General features: G+C 39.7%; 1 protein-coding gene across 4 annotated transcripts in view; it reads right to left on the reverse strand.

The window, feature by feature from the left end:
• The window catches only part of RNF130 (ring finger protein 130), a 140,674-nt gene that overhangs the window by 30,360 nt on the left and 92,905 nt on the right, over window positions 1-17,409 (reverse strand). Inside the window, exons 6-9 of one of the 4 annotated variants that reach the window (XM_033413514.2) lie at window positions 14,680-14,776; window positions 12,737-12,941; window positions 9,437-9,530; window positions 2,140-2,327 (exon numbers count right to left, since the gene is read on the reverse strand). In XM_033413514.2, coding sequence (XP_033269405.2) covers window positions 2,312-2,327; window positions 9,437-9,530; window positions 12,737-12,941; window positions 14,680-14,776 — 412 coding nt within the window. In that variant the 3' untranslated portion in view covers window positions 2,140-2,311. Of the gene's footprint in view, window positions 1-2,139; window positions 2,328-9,436; window positions 9,531-12,736; window positions 12,942-14,679; window positions 14,777-17,409 lie in introns of those variants that run through there. The other 3 variants (XM_033413515.2, XM_049707382.1, XM_049707383.1) reach the window with 3 other exon arrangements.

A 17,409-nucleotide genomic window follows, 5' to 3' on the forward strand; every position in this document is an offset into this window, starting at 1 on the left:
AAAACTCTTGAAAGTTTTTGTGACCTTGAATTAGGCAATGGTTTCTTAGATATGACTCCTAAAACACAAACCAAAGAAAAGATAGACAAATTGGACTCCCCCCAAAAAACCCCCAAAACAAAAAAACTTGTACTTCAAAAGATTCTATCAAGAAAGTGAATAGAGAACTTATAGGAGAAAATATTCGCAAATCATATATTTGATAAGGGCCTAGTATCTGGAATGTATAAAGAACTCTTACAACTCAGTAACAAAAAGACAAATAATCCAATTAAAAATGGGCAAAGGACTTAAATAGACATTTCTCCAAAGAAGATATTCAAGTAGCCAACAAGCACATGAAAAGATGTGAAATGTCATTAGTCACTAGGAAAATGCAAATCAAAACTACAGTGAGGTGCCACTTCACACTCACTAGACATGGCTATAAGTTTTTAGAAAAAGGAAAATAATACGCACTGGTGAGGATGCAGAGAAACTGGAACCCGTACATTGCTGGTAGGAATGTGAAATTGTACAGATGCTTGGCAAACAGTTTGGTAGTTTTTCAACAAGTTAAACTTAGAGTTAACATATACCCCAGCAATTCTACTCCTAGGGATATACCCAAGAGAATTAAAAAGATATGTTCACACAAAAATTTGTATACAAATGTTCATAGAAGCATTATTCATAAAAGCCAAAATGTGGAAACGACCCAAATGTCCATCAATGGATGGATGAAAAAAATGCAGCATATATCCATACAATGGAATATTATTCAGCTACAAAAAAGAACAAAGTACTGATACATGCTACAACTGGATGAATTTTGAAAACAGTATACTAAGTGAAAGAAGCCAAACACAAAAGGCCACATATTGTATGATTCTATTTATACAAAATGTCCTGGACAGGGCTTCCCTGGTGGCGCACTGGTTGAGAGTCCGCCTGCCGATGCAGGGGACATGGGCTCGTGCCCCGGTCCAGGAAGATCCCACATGCCGCGGACCGGCTAGGCCCGTGAGCCATGGCCGCTGAGCCTGCGCGTCCGGAGCCTGTGCTCCCCAACGGAAAAGGCCACAACAGTGAGAGGCCCGCATACCACAAAGACAAAAAACAAACAAACAAAATGTCCTGAACAGGCAAATCCATAGACACATAGAGTAGATTAGTGGTTTTTGGGCTGGCAGGGGTGAGAGGTTACTGTTAATGGGTATGAGGCTTCTTTCTGGGATGACAAAAACGTTCTGGAATTAGATAGTTGTGATGGTTGTACGACCTTGTGAACATACTAAAAACCACTGCAGTGGCTTTACCCTTTAAAAGGGTAAATTTCATGGTATGTGAATAACATCTCAATAAAAAAAAGAAAAGAATCTTCAACCCCTACTGATTTGAGTATTGACTGCTGTAGTGGACCTATTACTACTAGTGGGAATATTCTCAACTCTCAGGTATGCTGAGGTGGAAGGTTGGGCACATTTACACATACTGATAATCCCTTCAAGCATAAGATTCATATAACATAAAATATTTCAACATCTTCCTCACAAGTAATGCAAAAAAACTTCATTTATACATGTAAAATTGCTCTCATCCAACTTCAGAATTCACTGTTTTTAAAAGAATACAGTACAAACTACATAAAAAAAAAATCTCGGACAGATATAATTTATTACTAATCAGTTATGTATTTTGGAAAATTTTTTGTACACCCACGCTTTCATCCCACCAAATATTTATTGAGCACTTACTATGTGCAAAGTACTCTACTAGGTACCAGAGATACAGTGGCAAGTGACACAGTTAAATGTCCCTGTGGCTGTGGAGCTGACGTTCTAGAGGAGTCAGATCAACCACCGACAAAGGAACAAGAAATTATCAGAGAGTGAATGGCGACCTTGAAGAAAACAAAATGGAGCAACTCAGTTCAGGGCCTGAGGGAGCATCACCACACAGGATGTCCCCACACTTGGGTCCTACCTGGGCACAACAGGAGCCAATGTGAAAAGACCAAAAGAAACAGCATCACTGTTCCTCCCCTGGGGAGTACGAGCATGTTCTGTCTCTGAAACACACACAAATGAACTTTGGGTATGTGATCTCCAAATCAGCCTTCCAAACACAAGTGGGTGAATAACACGCAACAACACAGTCTTTTAATTTTATTATTTATTTATTTTAATACAAAGCTTTGGCATTAGCAATTTTATGAAAAAATAAAATGTACTAAAAATAAATGCTTGTGTGGCATGATTGGTAAATGATGCACAAAAATAGGTTCTTTTTTCCCTCAAGGCAATCAGTCAGAAAGCATTCTTTTCCTTCTTCAAAACCATTCTACCCTATGGAATAAAAGGAAAAAAGAGAGGTCAAGAATTAGTTAACGGGTAGTTGTCAATGTTTTAAAATAACAGAGAAAGTAATCCTAACTGAATGGTGGCCTGGGGTTGTCCCCAAGTATTTCCCAGACCAACTGGGTAAAGCCAGTAAGTCACTAGCATTTTCCTGAACTCAGCAGCTATAGATCTGAGGTCAAGTGGCTCAGTCACTTAAAAGTGTGTTAGTACTTCCAAAAGGAAGGCAGGGAAAAGTACAGGTTAACAGCACTTTGTTTAAAAATGCAGGGACAACTGTGGTACAATTTACAACTTTTCCTGGTTTGAACACATGTTCTAAATGCTGAGTGCCCTGAAATCTGTAGCTGCTGTCTTTACAATATGCTCCTGCTTTATACCTCAAACAAATATGTCATTATTTATTTTGAAGTAAGATTTGAGGAGTACAGACTCCCAGGGATGTAAGGCTTTCTTACAGGAATTCCCCAGATTTTACGTGCGTGCGTGCGTGCGTGTGTGTGTGTGTGTGTGTGTGTCCCTAAATCAGGTGCCTGAAGGTACCTGACATCTTTGGAAGTTTCCTGCATTACCCTCAGGCTAATGCTGCCCCCTCTGCAGCCTGGCACTTGGGACTGCCCTAGTTCCTGAACCCTTACAGAATCTGGTTCATTTCTATGGTTCCCACATCATATCTTCAATTCTGCTCTCTTTTTTCCCGGCAGAATTCCAGACCCATACTTCAAACCTCTTAATCTTTGGTCAACATACAACTCTCCAGCATCTCCTGTTTTATCTCCTCCCCATCATCCTGACTTTCTCCTTCAGCTCTGTATTTTCACCTAACCTACCTTCTTGCTTCCAGTCTCTACCATGAAAGCAACTTCTCAGCCATCAGCAATTTTCTTTTTGCTGAAAAGCCTTAGCTATCACCTGCTAGTTACAAAAAAACAGTCCAAATTCTGTAGTCTGCCTACTGTCGCCACCACCTACAGCAGACACGTCAAACCACACAACTCCCTAAACCTGCTCTGCTTTTTCCCACCTTGTGCTTTAATTATGCCTGGCCTGATTTCTAAGTCACTCCCTCCAGGAAGCCTTTTTCAACTCCCTCAGGGCAAAAGTAGCAGTTCCCCTGTGTCTGTGTGATACTCCTGTCATCTTGTGCTGGGTCCGCAGGTACTCCCTGGCTCTTCCGTCACTTCAACCAGCACCGCAGTGCAGAGCACTGAGCAGTGCAGCCCCCTTCCCTTTCCCCAGGGCTCCTGCAGGGCAAGGCCTGGTGCCTCAAACACTGGGGAGATGGTGCCTAATGAATGAAAGGCTGGGTATGAAGGCCATTCACAGAAACTGCAAACAGGGCTCTACACTTGTTTATTGTAGGTCATATTTAAGACAACACATTGTTTTTATAACATTTCCTCTGAAAAACTGGATATAGGACTTTTAATGGGCAAATAAAGATTTTTAAGCTTACTTTTTTTTTTCTGCCTAAGAAATTATAAACAACTATGCAGCCAAACATTAAAGGCACTTCTGAAAAGTGAAAGATTGACCACTGTCAAAGACAGAAGTCCAGTCAAGGCTTCTGCTGCTGTAATCTTCTTTTTGTCACCATGTTTTTAGAAAACCAAATTTATCTTTTTCATCCGCATTATTTGGAGCCCTTAAATGGCTCTCTGGAGTAGTCAAAGACAAGCAGTGTAAAGGAAAGAGCTGGAACCAGAAATACTGGGCTTGAATCCCATGCCCTTCTTCCTATGGCATTTCTTGGGGGTCACTCAGCCCCTCTGGGCCTCAGGGTACTCCTCTGTGTATATATCTTAGGCTCAGAGTGGCTAAAAGAACTAAATACTAAGACAAAGAAGAGTATTCATGATCAAACTGGGGGCAAATCTTTGCTGGTATTGCTACAAAAAAGGCTGTCTCAGGAAAATAAACAATCAGAGATGTGTGCTAGTGTGAGCAAAAGTTTTTAGGTTGAAAACTAAAAATTCAAAAATCTTTAGATCAGTGTTTCTCAAACTGCAGGCTGTAACCTATTAATGGATCATAAAATCAATGCAGGAGTTCATGACCAACATTAACAACAACACAACAAAAAAGCACAGAGAAGAATAGATCAGAGAATACTGATGTAGTAAGGAAAATGTCTGTGGAACTTCTGTTTCAGTTATACATGTGGGGGCACAGTCAAAGTATAAAATGTATTTCTTACAGTAGGAGATGGTTAAAAAAAGAGTTTTAAAAACATTGCTTTTGGACTTCCCTGGTGGCACAGTGGTTAAGAATCCACCTGCCAATGCAGGGGACATGGGTTCGAGCCCTGGTCTGGGAAGATCCCACATGCAGTGGAGCAACTAAGCCCGAGTGCTACAACTGCTGAGCATGCATGTGCTCTAGAGCCTGCGAGCCACAACTACTGAAGCCCACACACCTAGAGCCTGTGCTCCACAACAAGAGAAGCCACTGCAGTGAGAAGCCCGCACACTGCAACGAAGAGTAGCCCCCACTCACCACAACTAGAGAAAGCTGGCACGCAGCAACAAAGACCCAACTCAGCCAAAAATAAATAAGTTAAAAACAAACAAACAAACAAAACATTGCTTTTGACCCTGAAGGTTCTAAGAGGCAGCCAGCAGAGACCCCTACCCCTCTCCTTGGGCTCTGATCTCTCCTAGGAAGGGACCATTTAGGACAGACAATTCAAGAGGAACTCTGAGAACTAGAAGGAGTCTTAGAACTTCTACCTGACTCAGGATCTGCCTCCAAACAGCTCAGCCTTGTAACTTCTGTCTGAATACGCAGGTCCCAGCAAGCTCATTAGCTTTCAACACAGCCCATGTCAGGGATGGACAATTCTGACTGGCAGGAAGTTCTTTCTTACATGAAATGGAAATCTACCTCCCTGTAGATATCTCCAGAGCTACACAGTAAGTATCACCCTCTGTATGCACTGGCTAGTCACCACAGGACCATTATGAGTATTAAATGGGGCAATGTGGGTAGTAACAGAGCCCAAAACAAGAGTAATTTCTTGGTAGGCATACAATAAACAGTAGCTGTTCTCATCTTTGGCGGTCCTCCAAATACCTGGGGACACCTCTTACATCACCCCAGTCTCCTCTAAGGTAAGCATCCCTAAGATAAAAATGATTACGTTTTCAGACTCTTTCATACTGAAATATGTCAACGTTCCTATTAAAGAGTCCGAGCAAAACAATTCAGAAATATTGAGTAGAGAGTAAAATAGAAACATCAGTTCCTTTGACCTGGCTTAAAAATTTCTACCACTAACCTCAGAGGAGGACAGCTCAAGGGGAACACTGGTGTGGACAACTGAAGCCCAATGACCTGCCGCAGAGCTAGGGCTTCTTGGTCTTCAGTTATGCTACAGGATTTCATATTTGTTCCAGTTATTTCATCAAGTTAACCACATCAGATTCATTTCCTCCTCCTGCGACTGTTCTGAATCTTGAATGCCTGGGCTACAATCCTCTGCAAATCTCAGAACATGATTTCTATGCATCAGAATCCAGGAACTAAGAAAGGGCTGTAGAGAATACCTAGCTGAACCTCCCATTGGACTCAAAATCTCTCCTACATCATCCACATATCTTATAACTTGTTCCTCAAATAAAAACAAATATTATTTTTCAAATAAACATTTACTTTTTTATGTTGAGGGAAAAATGGATTTATATAAATGTAAGCTGGTAAATGTTGGGATTTAACAAGGTTTACTTGAATAATGAAGTAGAGCAGAAAACCTCCTCTGGGAACTGAAATTCAATAATGTTGCTTACTTAGGTACAACAAGTGTTAGGGAAGCTAATATGTATAAATATATTTAACTTACATTTATTTGCCTCTTTGACTACTATCCTGTTTAAACTTGCAAAGTCTCAAAATTCAGTAGATTTGTTTGTAGTCATGGTTGAGTACTTACATAAATAGTATTTCATCACGATAGAAGGGGGTGACCCCAGATACATGGACTTTTCATTGATCTCTGAGTTAGGCCCTGAGTGAACACGCAGAGCGTAATGAGGGAGGCGGAGTGCTTTCACCCCTAGTGGAGCAGCAACCCATGGAGGCCTGGACCTGCCTGGGTTCCGCAGCCCTGCCTTTATATATGGCCAGTACTGCTTCATCTTGCCCACAGGGTTTCACCAGTGACTAGACTGGGTCAAGGTCTTATTGACATCACAATACAATCAGTGTAACACTGTCAGAAAAGTAAACTATAACAGTAGATAGAAAGCATAAGGTGGAATTTACTACTAATTTCCAGACAAATCATTAAAATGTGAAAAGATAGAATCTATTTATACAGAAGACTATCTTACAAATGGATGAGGTTACCCAGAAAATTGAAACAGAGCAATTAAATTGAAAAGGCAATCTCACTTTGATTGTAATTTTTTGGTAAAAGTTAAAAGGTAAGATAGATTTCAAAGACTTCATTAATGAAGAATAATTATAAATTTATCTGCTAAAATAAACTTTTCTCCGGAATTAAACCACACAGGAATTTTTCATCAACATTTTTGGGAAAGAGACATTGAGTAAGAGTGGCTATTTTTTTTTTTTGGCTGCACTGCACGGCTTGTGGGATCTTAGTTCCCAGACCAAGGATCGAACCCAAGACCCTGGCAGTGGAAGTGCAGAGTGCTAACCATTGGACCACCAGGGAGTTCCTGGCTATTATTTTTTTTATCCCCTACAATTAAAAGCGTCTTTAAAAAAATTAAGTAATTACAGTTACAAAAAAAATCAACACATAAAAGCACAACAGGAGAGCAAAACATCACCCAAAATTGTACTAAATTAAGATAATCACCATTAATATTTTGGTGACCATCCTTTCATGCATCCATATGTGTGTGTATACACACACACACACACACACACTCTCTCTCTCTCTCTCTCTGTTTCTCTCTCTCTCTCCCTCTCCCTCTCTCTCTCTCAATTTCTCTCTCTAAATGGAATCATGGAAATTGTCCTTCAGAGTGGTTTTGACTGAAGGCACAGAAATAATAGTCAAATGAACAATTGTAGTATCAACCCCCTACAAAGGCTAATGGGAGAAGGGATGGACTAAGACATGGATCTAAGATCTATGACTTAGATTCTGAGTCATGCAGGCATTTATGAGCGGAACTCTAACTTACAATACGTAACATGTCTATTGAGCATTCTCTAAAATATCTGATACATGGACTGAGCACCTGGCTGATTCTGAGTGGCAGTAAGGTGACTACTAAATTACTTAATAATTCTCTAAAAGTGCCCAGTGTGCAGCTACTTGCTGTGATTTGTTTTCACTCTTTTGTGAAATTTTAAAGAAGTGGGCTTACATTATCATCTAGTTTGATGGGTTGGTATGGGAGTAAACAAAAGAGGTGACTGCAGGTGAAATAAATATTTCTCTCCAAACTGAGGTTTGCATTACAGGTACTCATGAGCTCTTATGATTCGGTATTCTACTTCATGGAAGAAAATTAAATTCATTTGCCAAAGGATAAAGGCAGATGGCCATCTTATTCATAGAACTCTGAAAGAATTGCAGAGGAATTGTTTTGGCTAACATTTATTGAGCACTTATTATGTACGAGGCACTGTGCTAAGCACTTTATATGCTAATTCTCACAACAACCCTATGATGTACTCCTAACTTCTTGTTTTATGGATGACTAAAATAAGCTTCAGATAAATATAACTGCCTAGGTCTCACAAGAAAAATATGGAGGAGCAGGGAGTCAAGTCCAGGTATGCCTGACTCCAGAATCTAGGCAATTAACATTGTGCTATGTTGAAGTAAAACTGCATCAGGTGGGCCCAACAGAAGCAGCTAGCTGTTGACCTGCTGGATGAGGCTGAGGCTATTTATCTGCAGGTTGAAGAATGCCAACTGACATGACATCCTCCCAATATATAATATGTCAAGGATGCCAAAGGGTACTTCTTACAAGTATCTAGCCAAAAGATCAGGTTAGAGGTAATAAAATCATGTCACTGGAAGTGGAGGTTACTTGCCCATTGTTTCTACAGTTGGACTATGAGTATTTAATTAAATCAATTAAATGAGCTTGGTTGGTTGTTATCAATCAATTAAAATGCCAGGACATAACTGAATATAGAGAGCACAGGAATTCTACCAATTCAGGTTCAAATTTGGGCAGTGTCCCAGGGATGCTTTCATCTTGAATTAGTTTTCATGAATACTCCTTAAAAGAAAGGACTGAATAGTATCCTACAGTAAATGCCAAAAATTTAAAGCAAAATAAATAAAGCCAATAAAACCTTTTCTTTATCTTACCCCCATGGAAAGCTACTCTTGGAAAACCACTGGATCAAAATGGACCTCAACTGTTACCCAGCCCAATTTTCCATCCTCTGAAAAACGTTTTACCGACAATAGCCTTGACAACACCCAGCTTCCTTCCGCCTGCATTCTTAGTCCTGAGCACTCCCTACCCCAACGGCAAACCATCTCACTGGTAAACAGCCTTGCTGACAGATGTTCTTCTTTTTACCAAGGCAAAATTTTGCCTTCCTGTAACTTACCCTTTGGTCCTCATTTTGTCCTATGGAAATATAGTTTATGCTTATTTTCTTTTTCTCCTGACAGTCTTTCTAATATTTGGAAGTCACAGGTCTTTCTGACTGCTTCTTTCTTGCAGGTTAAACATCCATGTTCCTTTGACCATAGGCCAGGGTGCCAGTACTCCACCAAAAGCTAAGTAGATAAGACTCCAGGTAAAGTCTGATAAGCACACAGCGAAGTGGGGCTAATCCTGTCTATGATTAGGACACGGGCATTCTCCAAATACTACGACTGTATTGGTTCCCTTGGCATTTGTTCCATTGTTGATTTATTCTAAGCTTGTGGCTAATGAAAGCCCTGAGATCTTTTCTAAAGTGAGCAGTTGTTGCTGAGCAAGGTGAACTCCCAATCAGTGTTACTGTTCATGAAATAAACTATTTTCCTAGGTATGATCCCATCAGGATCAGTATGAAATTGGTAGAAGACAATTCTCATGATCTTTATGAAAATTACATATTCTCTTGGGATCATCTGGCACATGCAATCCAAGAAACAATTGGTTACTTACTCATTAGCATTCAAGCTAGCTGTGGCTCTGATGATCATGTAGCAGAGTGTGAGAGCACTGAGGAGGCCAAAACTGGCAATAATAAACCATTCTTCTGTTGACAAAGGAAAGGGAGGAAATCACTCTGGGGAGAAGGCTTATGTCAAATCGATGTCAACATTTCCCTCAAATGCAACGAAGCAGACGTCAACGGAGGTGTAAGCCAAGACTGGCCCAAGGAAGTGAAGCAGGAGGAGGTTTGCCAGAGAGCTACTACGTGGAGAAGGTTAGTGGAAGTAGTGGTGAAAGCTGCAAGGAAAGCATGGCCCAAACATTTCTTCCAGTTAAAAGTCCTGAGGTTTGTGAGAAGTGTGGCCACCAAAAAGTATGTAGTAAAAAGATGTATATAAAATCGCACATGGACATAGGTTTTAAAAATTGTTAATTTAAATGACAGTAAAGTGGACTAGCCATACTTATAACCTTTCTTTCTTCATTTTGTCACTTCTGCATGGCTGTGTCCCTCATTCTTAAAGAAAGGCTTAGAAATATGGAGCAGTGGTTCCCAAAGATCTCGTGGGTACTCCAAGCAGTCTGTGGGCTGGCCTTCCATGGCATTCACATCTATATTCTTTTCGCTTATGAGTGGGTTTACTTATAGTCTTTATTTAAAAAGGACATCTTATTGGTGTCTCCTGCAAAGAAAAGAACTACCCTTCACAACCCCACTGCTGGGAAGCGGCACTGGCTGTTCTGGCTTTATTAAACAGAAGTAGAAAGGGTAGGTTATTCCAACTCTTGGCTCATCAAAGAGTTGAAAACCTCTGGTACACAGAACTCTAAAGGTTTTTATCTAGTTTCTCTCTAGATCCAGGAAATAGGTTAATATTTTCCCTTAAGTTTTCAAACTCTATCATCAAGGTAACATTCCAAAAACTGTACTTACTGAGAACCACAAAAATAACCTGAGAACCAATCTGACTTCCTAAAAAGTCTTAACTATATTTCCTAAAATATAAACAAACTAGGGCTGGTTTAACAAAGTGTTACACAGTAAAGTTCCCTATACATCTGCAATAATGCAGAGAAGAAATTTATACTTGGAATGCCAAATGTTTATATGCGAAAGCTTTGTATAACATGGGCGTTTCTTAATCTGGTTTTCATGAATCCTACATCTATGCAAAACTGTGTGTGCCTAGGAATTTTTCTAGAAAAAGGTTATTATACTTTCACTGAATTTTAAAGGTTGTGATCTTCAAAAGGTTAAGAAGAACTGTTCTTCAGGATTCCAGGATGCTGAGTTGTTCTATGCGCATTTCTCTGCCCACCTTGGTTTACATTATTAAAATGCACAGCAAACTCTTTCATTTTAGATAACAGTGCAGCCACTGCTTCTTGGAATACAAATTCCTCACCAATAGAGTGAATTTACAAGGTTTTTATTTAAGTCAAAATAAACATTGAAGAACCCATGCAAAATCCACCATTTTTACCCACATATATTTTAAGTTAGAAAAAATATATACTGGCATTTAAAAAAAATTAAGAGATGGCTGATAATCAATTTCAAGAAGCTTAACATAGCATTCTTTATTTTTTTCTTCTTAGACTTTTATACATGATAAGCAGACTAACTTTTAGAACTTCAATTATGTCTATGTTTCCAATTTGAATATAGCATCCATACATGCATGGCATTTCAGTTATAAAAATTAGTAACCAAAAAGAAGTAAACACTGTCGTAATAATACCCGATGGGCCCAGAGGTATTTTAGCACCAACCTACTGCAGCTGGGATCTCGGTCACCTCTGTTCTCCTCAGTGTGTAGTTAGCACAGTGCCTTGCAAACAGTGGATGCTGGTTGAACGCACTGTGGTTACTATGGCACTACAGAGCTTTGATGTTAAAGTAGAGGTAGCTTTGGTCTAATTTAACCGCATGAGTTTTATTTATTAACATGTACAAATTCTGCTGAAGGTGATTAATTTGATACATGAAGTAATATTTTTATCATCAAAACATAAGATTTTGAAAGGATATTTCTATATAAAATATAATGGGATCAGTACTTTATGTAGTAGTAGGTGCTCAATAAATGTCGATCAATGAAGGACTTACCAAAAACTCATTAGTAAACAGACAACCTTTGTCTCCTTTATTACTACTAGATCAATTTTTAAAAATCTAGCCCATAAAACCTAAATGTCAAAGCAGGACAACATGAAATGCTGTTAAAACAAACCATTGGTAAATGGTAAGAAATCAGTCAAATTGTATCAAAGAATAGTTTTACTTATTTTATAACTGAATGAAGTCTCCTTGAGTTTAGAAAATGAGAAAATAAAACTTGGGAAATCATTTTCTAACAATAATTTTTGGTTAGTTAAGATCACGTATACTTCAATTGAATAGACCACACAAGTCTTACTATTTAAGGGAAAACTCTTTTTAACAGCTTTATCCATTTTACTGACTCCCAGAGTTGAGAGGAGTCCCATTAGGGTTAGGGCTCGAAGCTATAGGTAAGCAACAGATATACTGAAAAAGGCAGCACCAGGGTGATGACGAGGAAGATAGGGTGAAAGGTTGTTAGATGAAAATAACACATAAAGAATGGATTGAAAACAGCTGGCTTGTTATGGGGTGAATGTCCACGAGGCCCACTCGCACGCCTGCCAGCCCACTCATACTTTGGCAAGGCCATCAAAACACTCAGAGCATTTTTTTTTTTCTTCTCGTCAACAGTTCAACAATCATGACGTTCATAATTAGCTCAGAGCATATTTTAAAAGTAGATTACCTTTTGGGTCTTCTCACACTTCTTGTACAATTATACCAAAGAGGTAAGTGCTAAGACACCAAATTTCATAAAAGTGTAAAATAAAGTGAGCAGCAGCTGGCCATCTCAACTGAATTTTTAGGTTCAAATTCTGCATTACTTTTTACTAGGTTGCCTGCAGCCTAGGTACTAGAGACCACTGGTGCTCACAGTGCTCACTGAGATGCTGCTGACGTCCTACCTTACATCCCTGTCTGCAATGCAATCGTTTCAAATCAGGCTTATAAACAGCTATTAAGACAAACCTCTGATCAACTAGTCATCAAATGGCAACTATTCCTATTAACTACACACAAGTACACAAGCTTCTTACTATAAAGGAAGTTTTGTTATTCCAAATATCTGTTTTAACAAAAGTAACCATTACTTTCTCAGTTACAGACTAAGTCACTGTCCCTGGTGATTGCCTCAACTCTCCACCACATGTCAAATACCAGCAGCAAATCTGTCCTGTGCCCTGGGCACAGGGCCCACTTACTTGTTACTGCGATGTTGATCTCTCCTGTTCTAGGAGTGAGATCCCCATCCTGAGGAAGAGGCGAGATCCCCGAAGTTCGAAGTGGCTCGAGGCCAAGGGAGTTGTCACTGGCGAGGTCACCTAGGGCTGATCTTCGGTTAACTGCTTGGGTTCTGGTGAGCCTTTCCATATCAAATGCTACGTTATCAGTACATGGCAAATTTGGCTGCAAAATATTTCCAGATTAAAAGTACTTGTAAGATTAACAAATCATTTTATACAATTCTAAATGTTTGACATCCTGTTGCAAAGACTTTACCAAGTTTTTTCCAGGTGATTTCCTCTCATTTCTCTCCCCATCTACACCTTCCACTCTAATTCCAAGAATTTTTATTTAAAAGAAACAGATGATTTCTTCCCCAAAATGGTACTAAGGAAAGCCAAAATCCATTGCAGAACTGAGAAAATTGAATACTTCATCTTTATAAAGTGACAACCTTTTGTGGACATGGCTCACAGGCAGAGGGATTATTATAAAGCTGACAAACAGTGCAGTGTATCACTGGCTCGTATGTTAATACAGGTAACATAAAATATCCTTTCACCCTATTAACTTCTCTGTAATACCCCCATCTATCTGCTAGTCAGTTTTTAAATATCTTCTATCTTTAAACATAAGTAAAGCATACAACCAAGAGCAGATCAACATTGAAAAGACTTTTGAACTCTAAGAAAACTATGTTTCAAAACCTAAGCATTGGGACTTCCCTGGGGGCACCGTGGTTAAGACTCTGCGCTTCCAATGCAGGGGGCCTGGGTTCGATTCCTGGTCCGGGAACTAGATCCCACATGCATGTCGCAACTAAGAGTTCGCATGCCACAACTAAGGAGCCCGCCTGTCACAACTAAGACCCAGCGCAACAACAACAAAAAAACCTAAGCATTTAATGCTGAAGAAGAGGTACAGAGCTGCTGTGGGGTCAAAGCCTACCAACTAAAAAGTGGATATGAAAGGCCAGGGATGCTGCTAGACAGTCTCAAGGACGGCCCTCACCAGAAGGAATTACCTAGGCCAGTGTCAGTGGTGAAGAGGTGAAGAAACTACAACATCACTGATGTGATCTCTGGAGATGGAGGATAAATGGGGCATCACTATCTAACTAGATTACATCTAAACTGTCATCTGATAACATATTTCAAATAGGACTACTTAGATCTGTAAAGCTAAAACAAGGAATTCATCTGTTGGGTCAAAATAAACTTTCCTCTCTATATGGAGATTATTCATTCACTCTTTTATGAGACCAGAAAGTATTTCACTTTCCTCTAAAAAGCAATAATCCTGGACATACACTTCTCTTAAGGAAGGAACTGCAGGAAGTCTCCAAGGTCCTCAGTTAGTCAGTGCTGACTCTCCTGGCCAGGGCTGAAGTGCCCTATGTGGCCAGCACCCAACCAAAACCCCTGCCCAGCTGTCAAAGGTCTGCCCAGGGCTGGCACTGCCCACCTTCACTGACTGCAATTACCATCGCCCAGGAGAGCAAAGCCAAATTTAAGAGGAAGGAACATAAGTGATGACATAGTTTTATACCATGCTGAATGCAGAAAAAATTACTATTGGACCAGAGTTAAAAGTCTACATTCTATTCCTTAAAAAAAAAAATATTGGAATAGAGGAAAATCACGTCCTTCTCTCTACCTCAGTTCTTCATCACACATCCACCACCCAACAGAAGCAGGCTGTAAAGCGGACTAGCACAGTTCTTTATCTGCTCTTCCAGAAGTTCCCTGAGGTGGGCTGGACTTTAAGTAATGTGGGAAAAAAGGCAGTGTTGGACTAACAGGATTATCTGGCAGAGAAAGCCAGTGTTTTCTTGTGAGACTTTTAACCATCCACTTGTGCTATGTTATGTTATGCTTAGAGATAACACTACACAAATGTATTAACAAAATAGGAAACATACCACAATTCCCAGGGCCTTCAAAATATTAAGTTTGCACATAGGACAGGTACAATGTTCACTAAGCCAGGGATCCACGCAGGATTTGTGGAAAACATGCCTATAAAAAAAATGGAGAATTATATCACAAATTATATACTAAAAAACTCCTAGGCCAAAATGTAAAGAAATGGAATTTTTAGTTAGTCTGTTTGGTACCAAGAGACAAATATTGGGGATGTATTAAAATTGAGCTGGCATTTGTGGAAATTGAGCTGTATTTGTGGAAAACATGCCTATAAAAAAATGGAGAATTATATCACAAATTATATACTAAAAAACTCCTAGGCCAAAATGTAAAGAAATGGAATTTTTAGTTAGTCTGTTTGGTACCAAGAGACAGATATTGGGGATGTATTAAAATTGAGCTGGCAATCTGAATCCAATCTTGTATGTTGATAGCTGAATGAGCTGGCAAGCTGAATCCAATCTTGTATGTTGATAGCACTGTATAATGAGTACTGATACGTAGTATTTGGCTGTTTGGTGTTTTTACTCCACCAATTTCCAAAAAAGATTTGAGGAAAAGTAGGAAATTTATTAACAATGAAGATAATGAATTATACGTTATAAATCAGTTGTTTTCAATAATATCTAAAGTAGAAATAGAATTTCAAGAAAATATTAACCAGAAGTTAAAATGAAGAGTTCTCTATATAATTAGTTTCATGGACCTCTGTTTAAATGTCATTTAAAATATTATTTAAAAAGACTTCTAAGCAACCCAGGTTAAATGTTTGTAAAGTTATAAACATTGGGTGGTTGGAAATATTTTTAGGGATGCTCTGTGCTTAAGGATCAGATAACATTTAGTAGCAATTTCCAGTTGAAATGTTGAAGGGAGAGAGAGGATGGGTGATTTTCTCTCTTATTCCAGAAAGCAGAAAGTCACATCCTTGTGACTGGAAATAAATCATGGACGGTTTTGCATTCTTGAAAAAGATGCCTGTGTCCTTTGGAAAGGAGAAAAGATTGTGAAGGAGCTGTTGACATCATTTCTCAAGCTCAAGTACCTCTCCATGGTAGCTCTGAGAACCTGAAATGAGGCCACACGGAAGCCCCAGAGTCCTGGCCAAGCAGAGGCAGGGGCAGGTGCCAGGACAGATGTTCCGGGCACCTTTGGAAGCACTATAATCAGAGTGTTCAGATAAGCCAGAATAAATTTTGAGAAAGATATCAAATTGAACCATGGTTTGCCTTTTAAACTTTGTTAATGTATAATTTATATATAACTTATAAGCAGTTATATACACCTGTTTTAAAATGAAGTTTTGATTTTAAAAAGTAGGAGATCTAGAAAACTCACTTTTAAAATTGGGATTTGGAAGAAACATTCATGCTTACAGCTTCAACCCAAACAACCTAACATCACTTGGTAGCCTTGTACCCATTTCTTTGGGGTAAGAATAAAAATCTTGACAATTAAATATATTCATCTAGTCTGAAATTTACAGATAATGCAATGAACCAGAACCTCATCAGCCTTGGAGGCTTTTATTTAAAACTGAGGGTTTTTACTTAAGAGGTGAAAGTCATCAAACCATAGGCAAGACCTAAATTCATTCAGTATACACAATGCACTGTCACGTCTGTTTCCTGTTCCTTGCATCCAAGTATGAGTGTACTCCAAAAGGGAGATGAAGGCTCCTTACCACAGGGTTCCACCGAGGGCGTGTTCTCAGATGTGGGGTTTACTCCCCAGCAGCTGTGAACTGTGCCAGTGCTGGCTGTGGCCTAACAAAGACTAGAACAAGACCTCTAGTCCTTTTTGAAGATACATACCCTTTAGGTCTGACATAAATGACAGATTCTCCCCCTTGCAAGGGTGCATCTGCCTAATATCTGGCATACTTTTTGAAAGGCCTATGGACCACTGAGGGTTTGGTTAGTGTTGGGTGGCCGGGAAGGTTCTCTAAGCCAGTTCTATGTAGTGTGGACAATAGACTTTGGCCAGCTGGCAGGTGACAGAAGAGATAAGGTTTTGTGATCTCTGATGCAGCTGCTTTGGTGTGGGGCAGCTGACTTGAGCCGGCTGTTTGTGGGGACCTTGGTTTAAGCCAGCAGCGGTGGCCTGGCTTTCACCTTCCCACTCTTACCAGCGTTTTTGCTTTCCCCTTTTCTTATTGTCTGGTCTTTTCTATTACTGGTTATTCAGAAAGGAACAAAATGGTATAATCCTATATTTAATTTTTAAAGCTGCATAAGTTGAGTGTTCTCTATTTATCTGTTCCTTTAACCTTAGTTATAAATGGATTTCTCTTATGTTGGGGTTCTTAATTGTTTCCTTGTAGGTTTGCTGATCTAAAAGAAAGTATCTGGTCCCCTGCTGTGGGGCACCGTAATGAAGGAAAACAAAGACTAACTGGTTTTCTAGGGACAAGCTGAGAAAGAAAGCCTCCCCTCCTTAGCTAACTCAAAATCACAAAGAAATATTTTCTTTCATAAAAAAATAACTTTTCCTTTTGACTATCTGTTTACCCCATGGCTTTCCTACCCCCTGTCCCCAGCCCAGCCAGTGATCCGTCCCTCCCTCCCTCCCACACTCCCTCCTCCATCTGTGCTGTCTTTCCAGGTTCCCAACAGTCCAGCTCCTGCACCTGGCCCAGAGACCATCAGTCCGATTCCCACAGCACATCTCCCTCTTCTGAAAACAAAACCCGACAATGTCTGTCTTCACCTACTGGCCCTTCTGAC

The sequence above is a fragment of the Orcinus orca genome, chromosome 3 (genome assembly GCF_937001465.1).
Source record: "Orcinus orca chromosome 3, mOrcOrc1.1, whole genome shotgun sequence".
Taxonomy (NCBI): Eukaryota; Metazoa; Chordata; class Mammalia; order Artiodactyla; family Delphinidae; genus Orcinus; species Orcinus orca.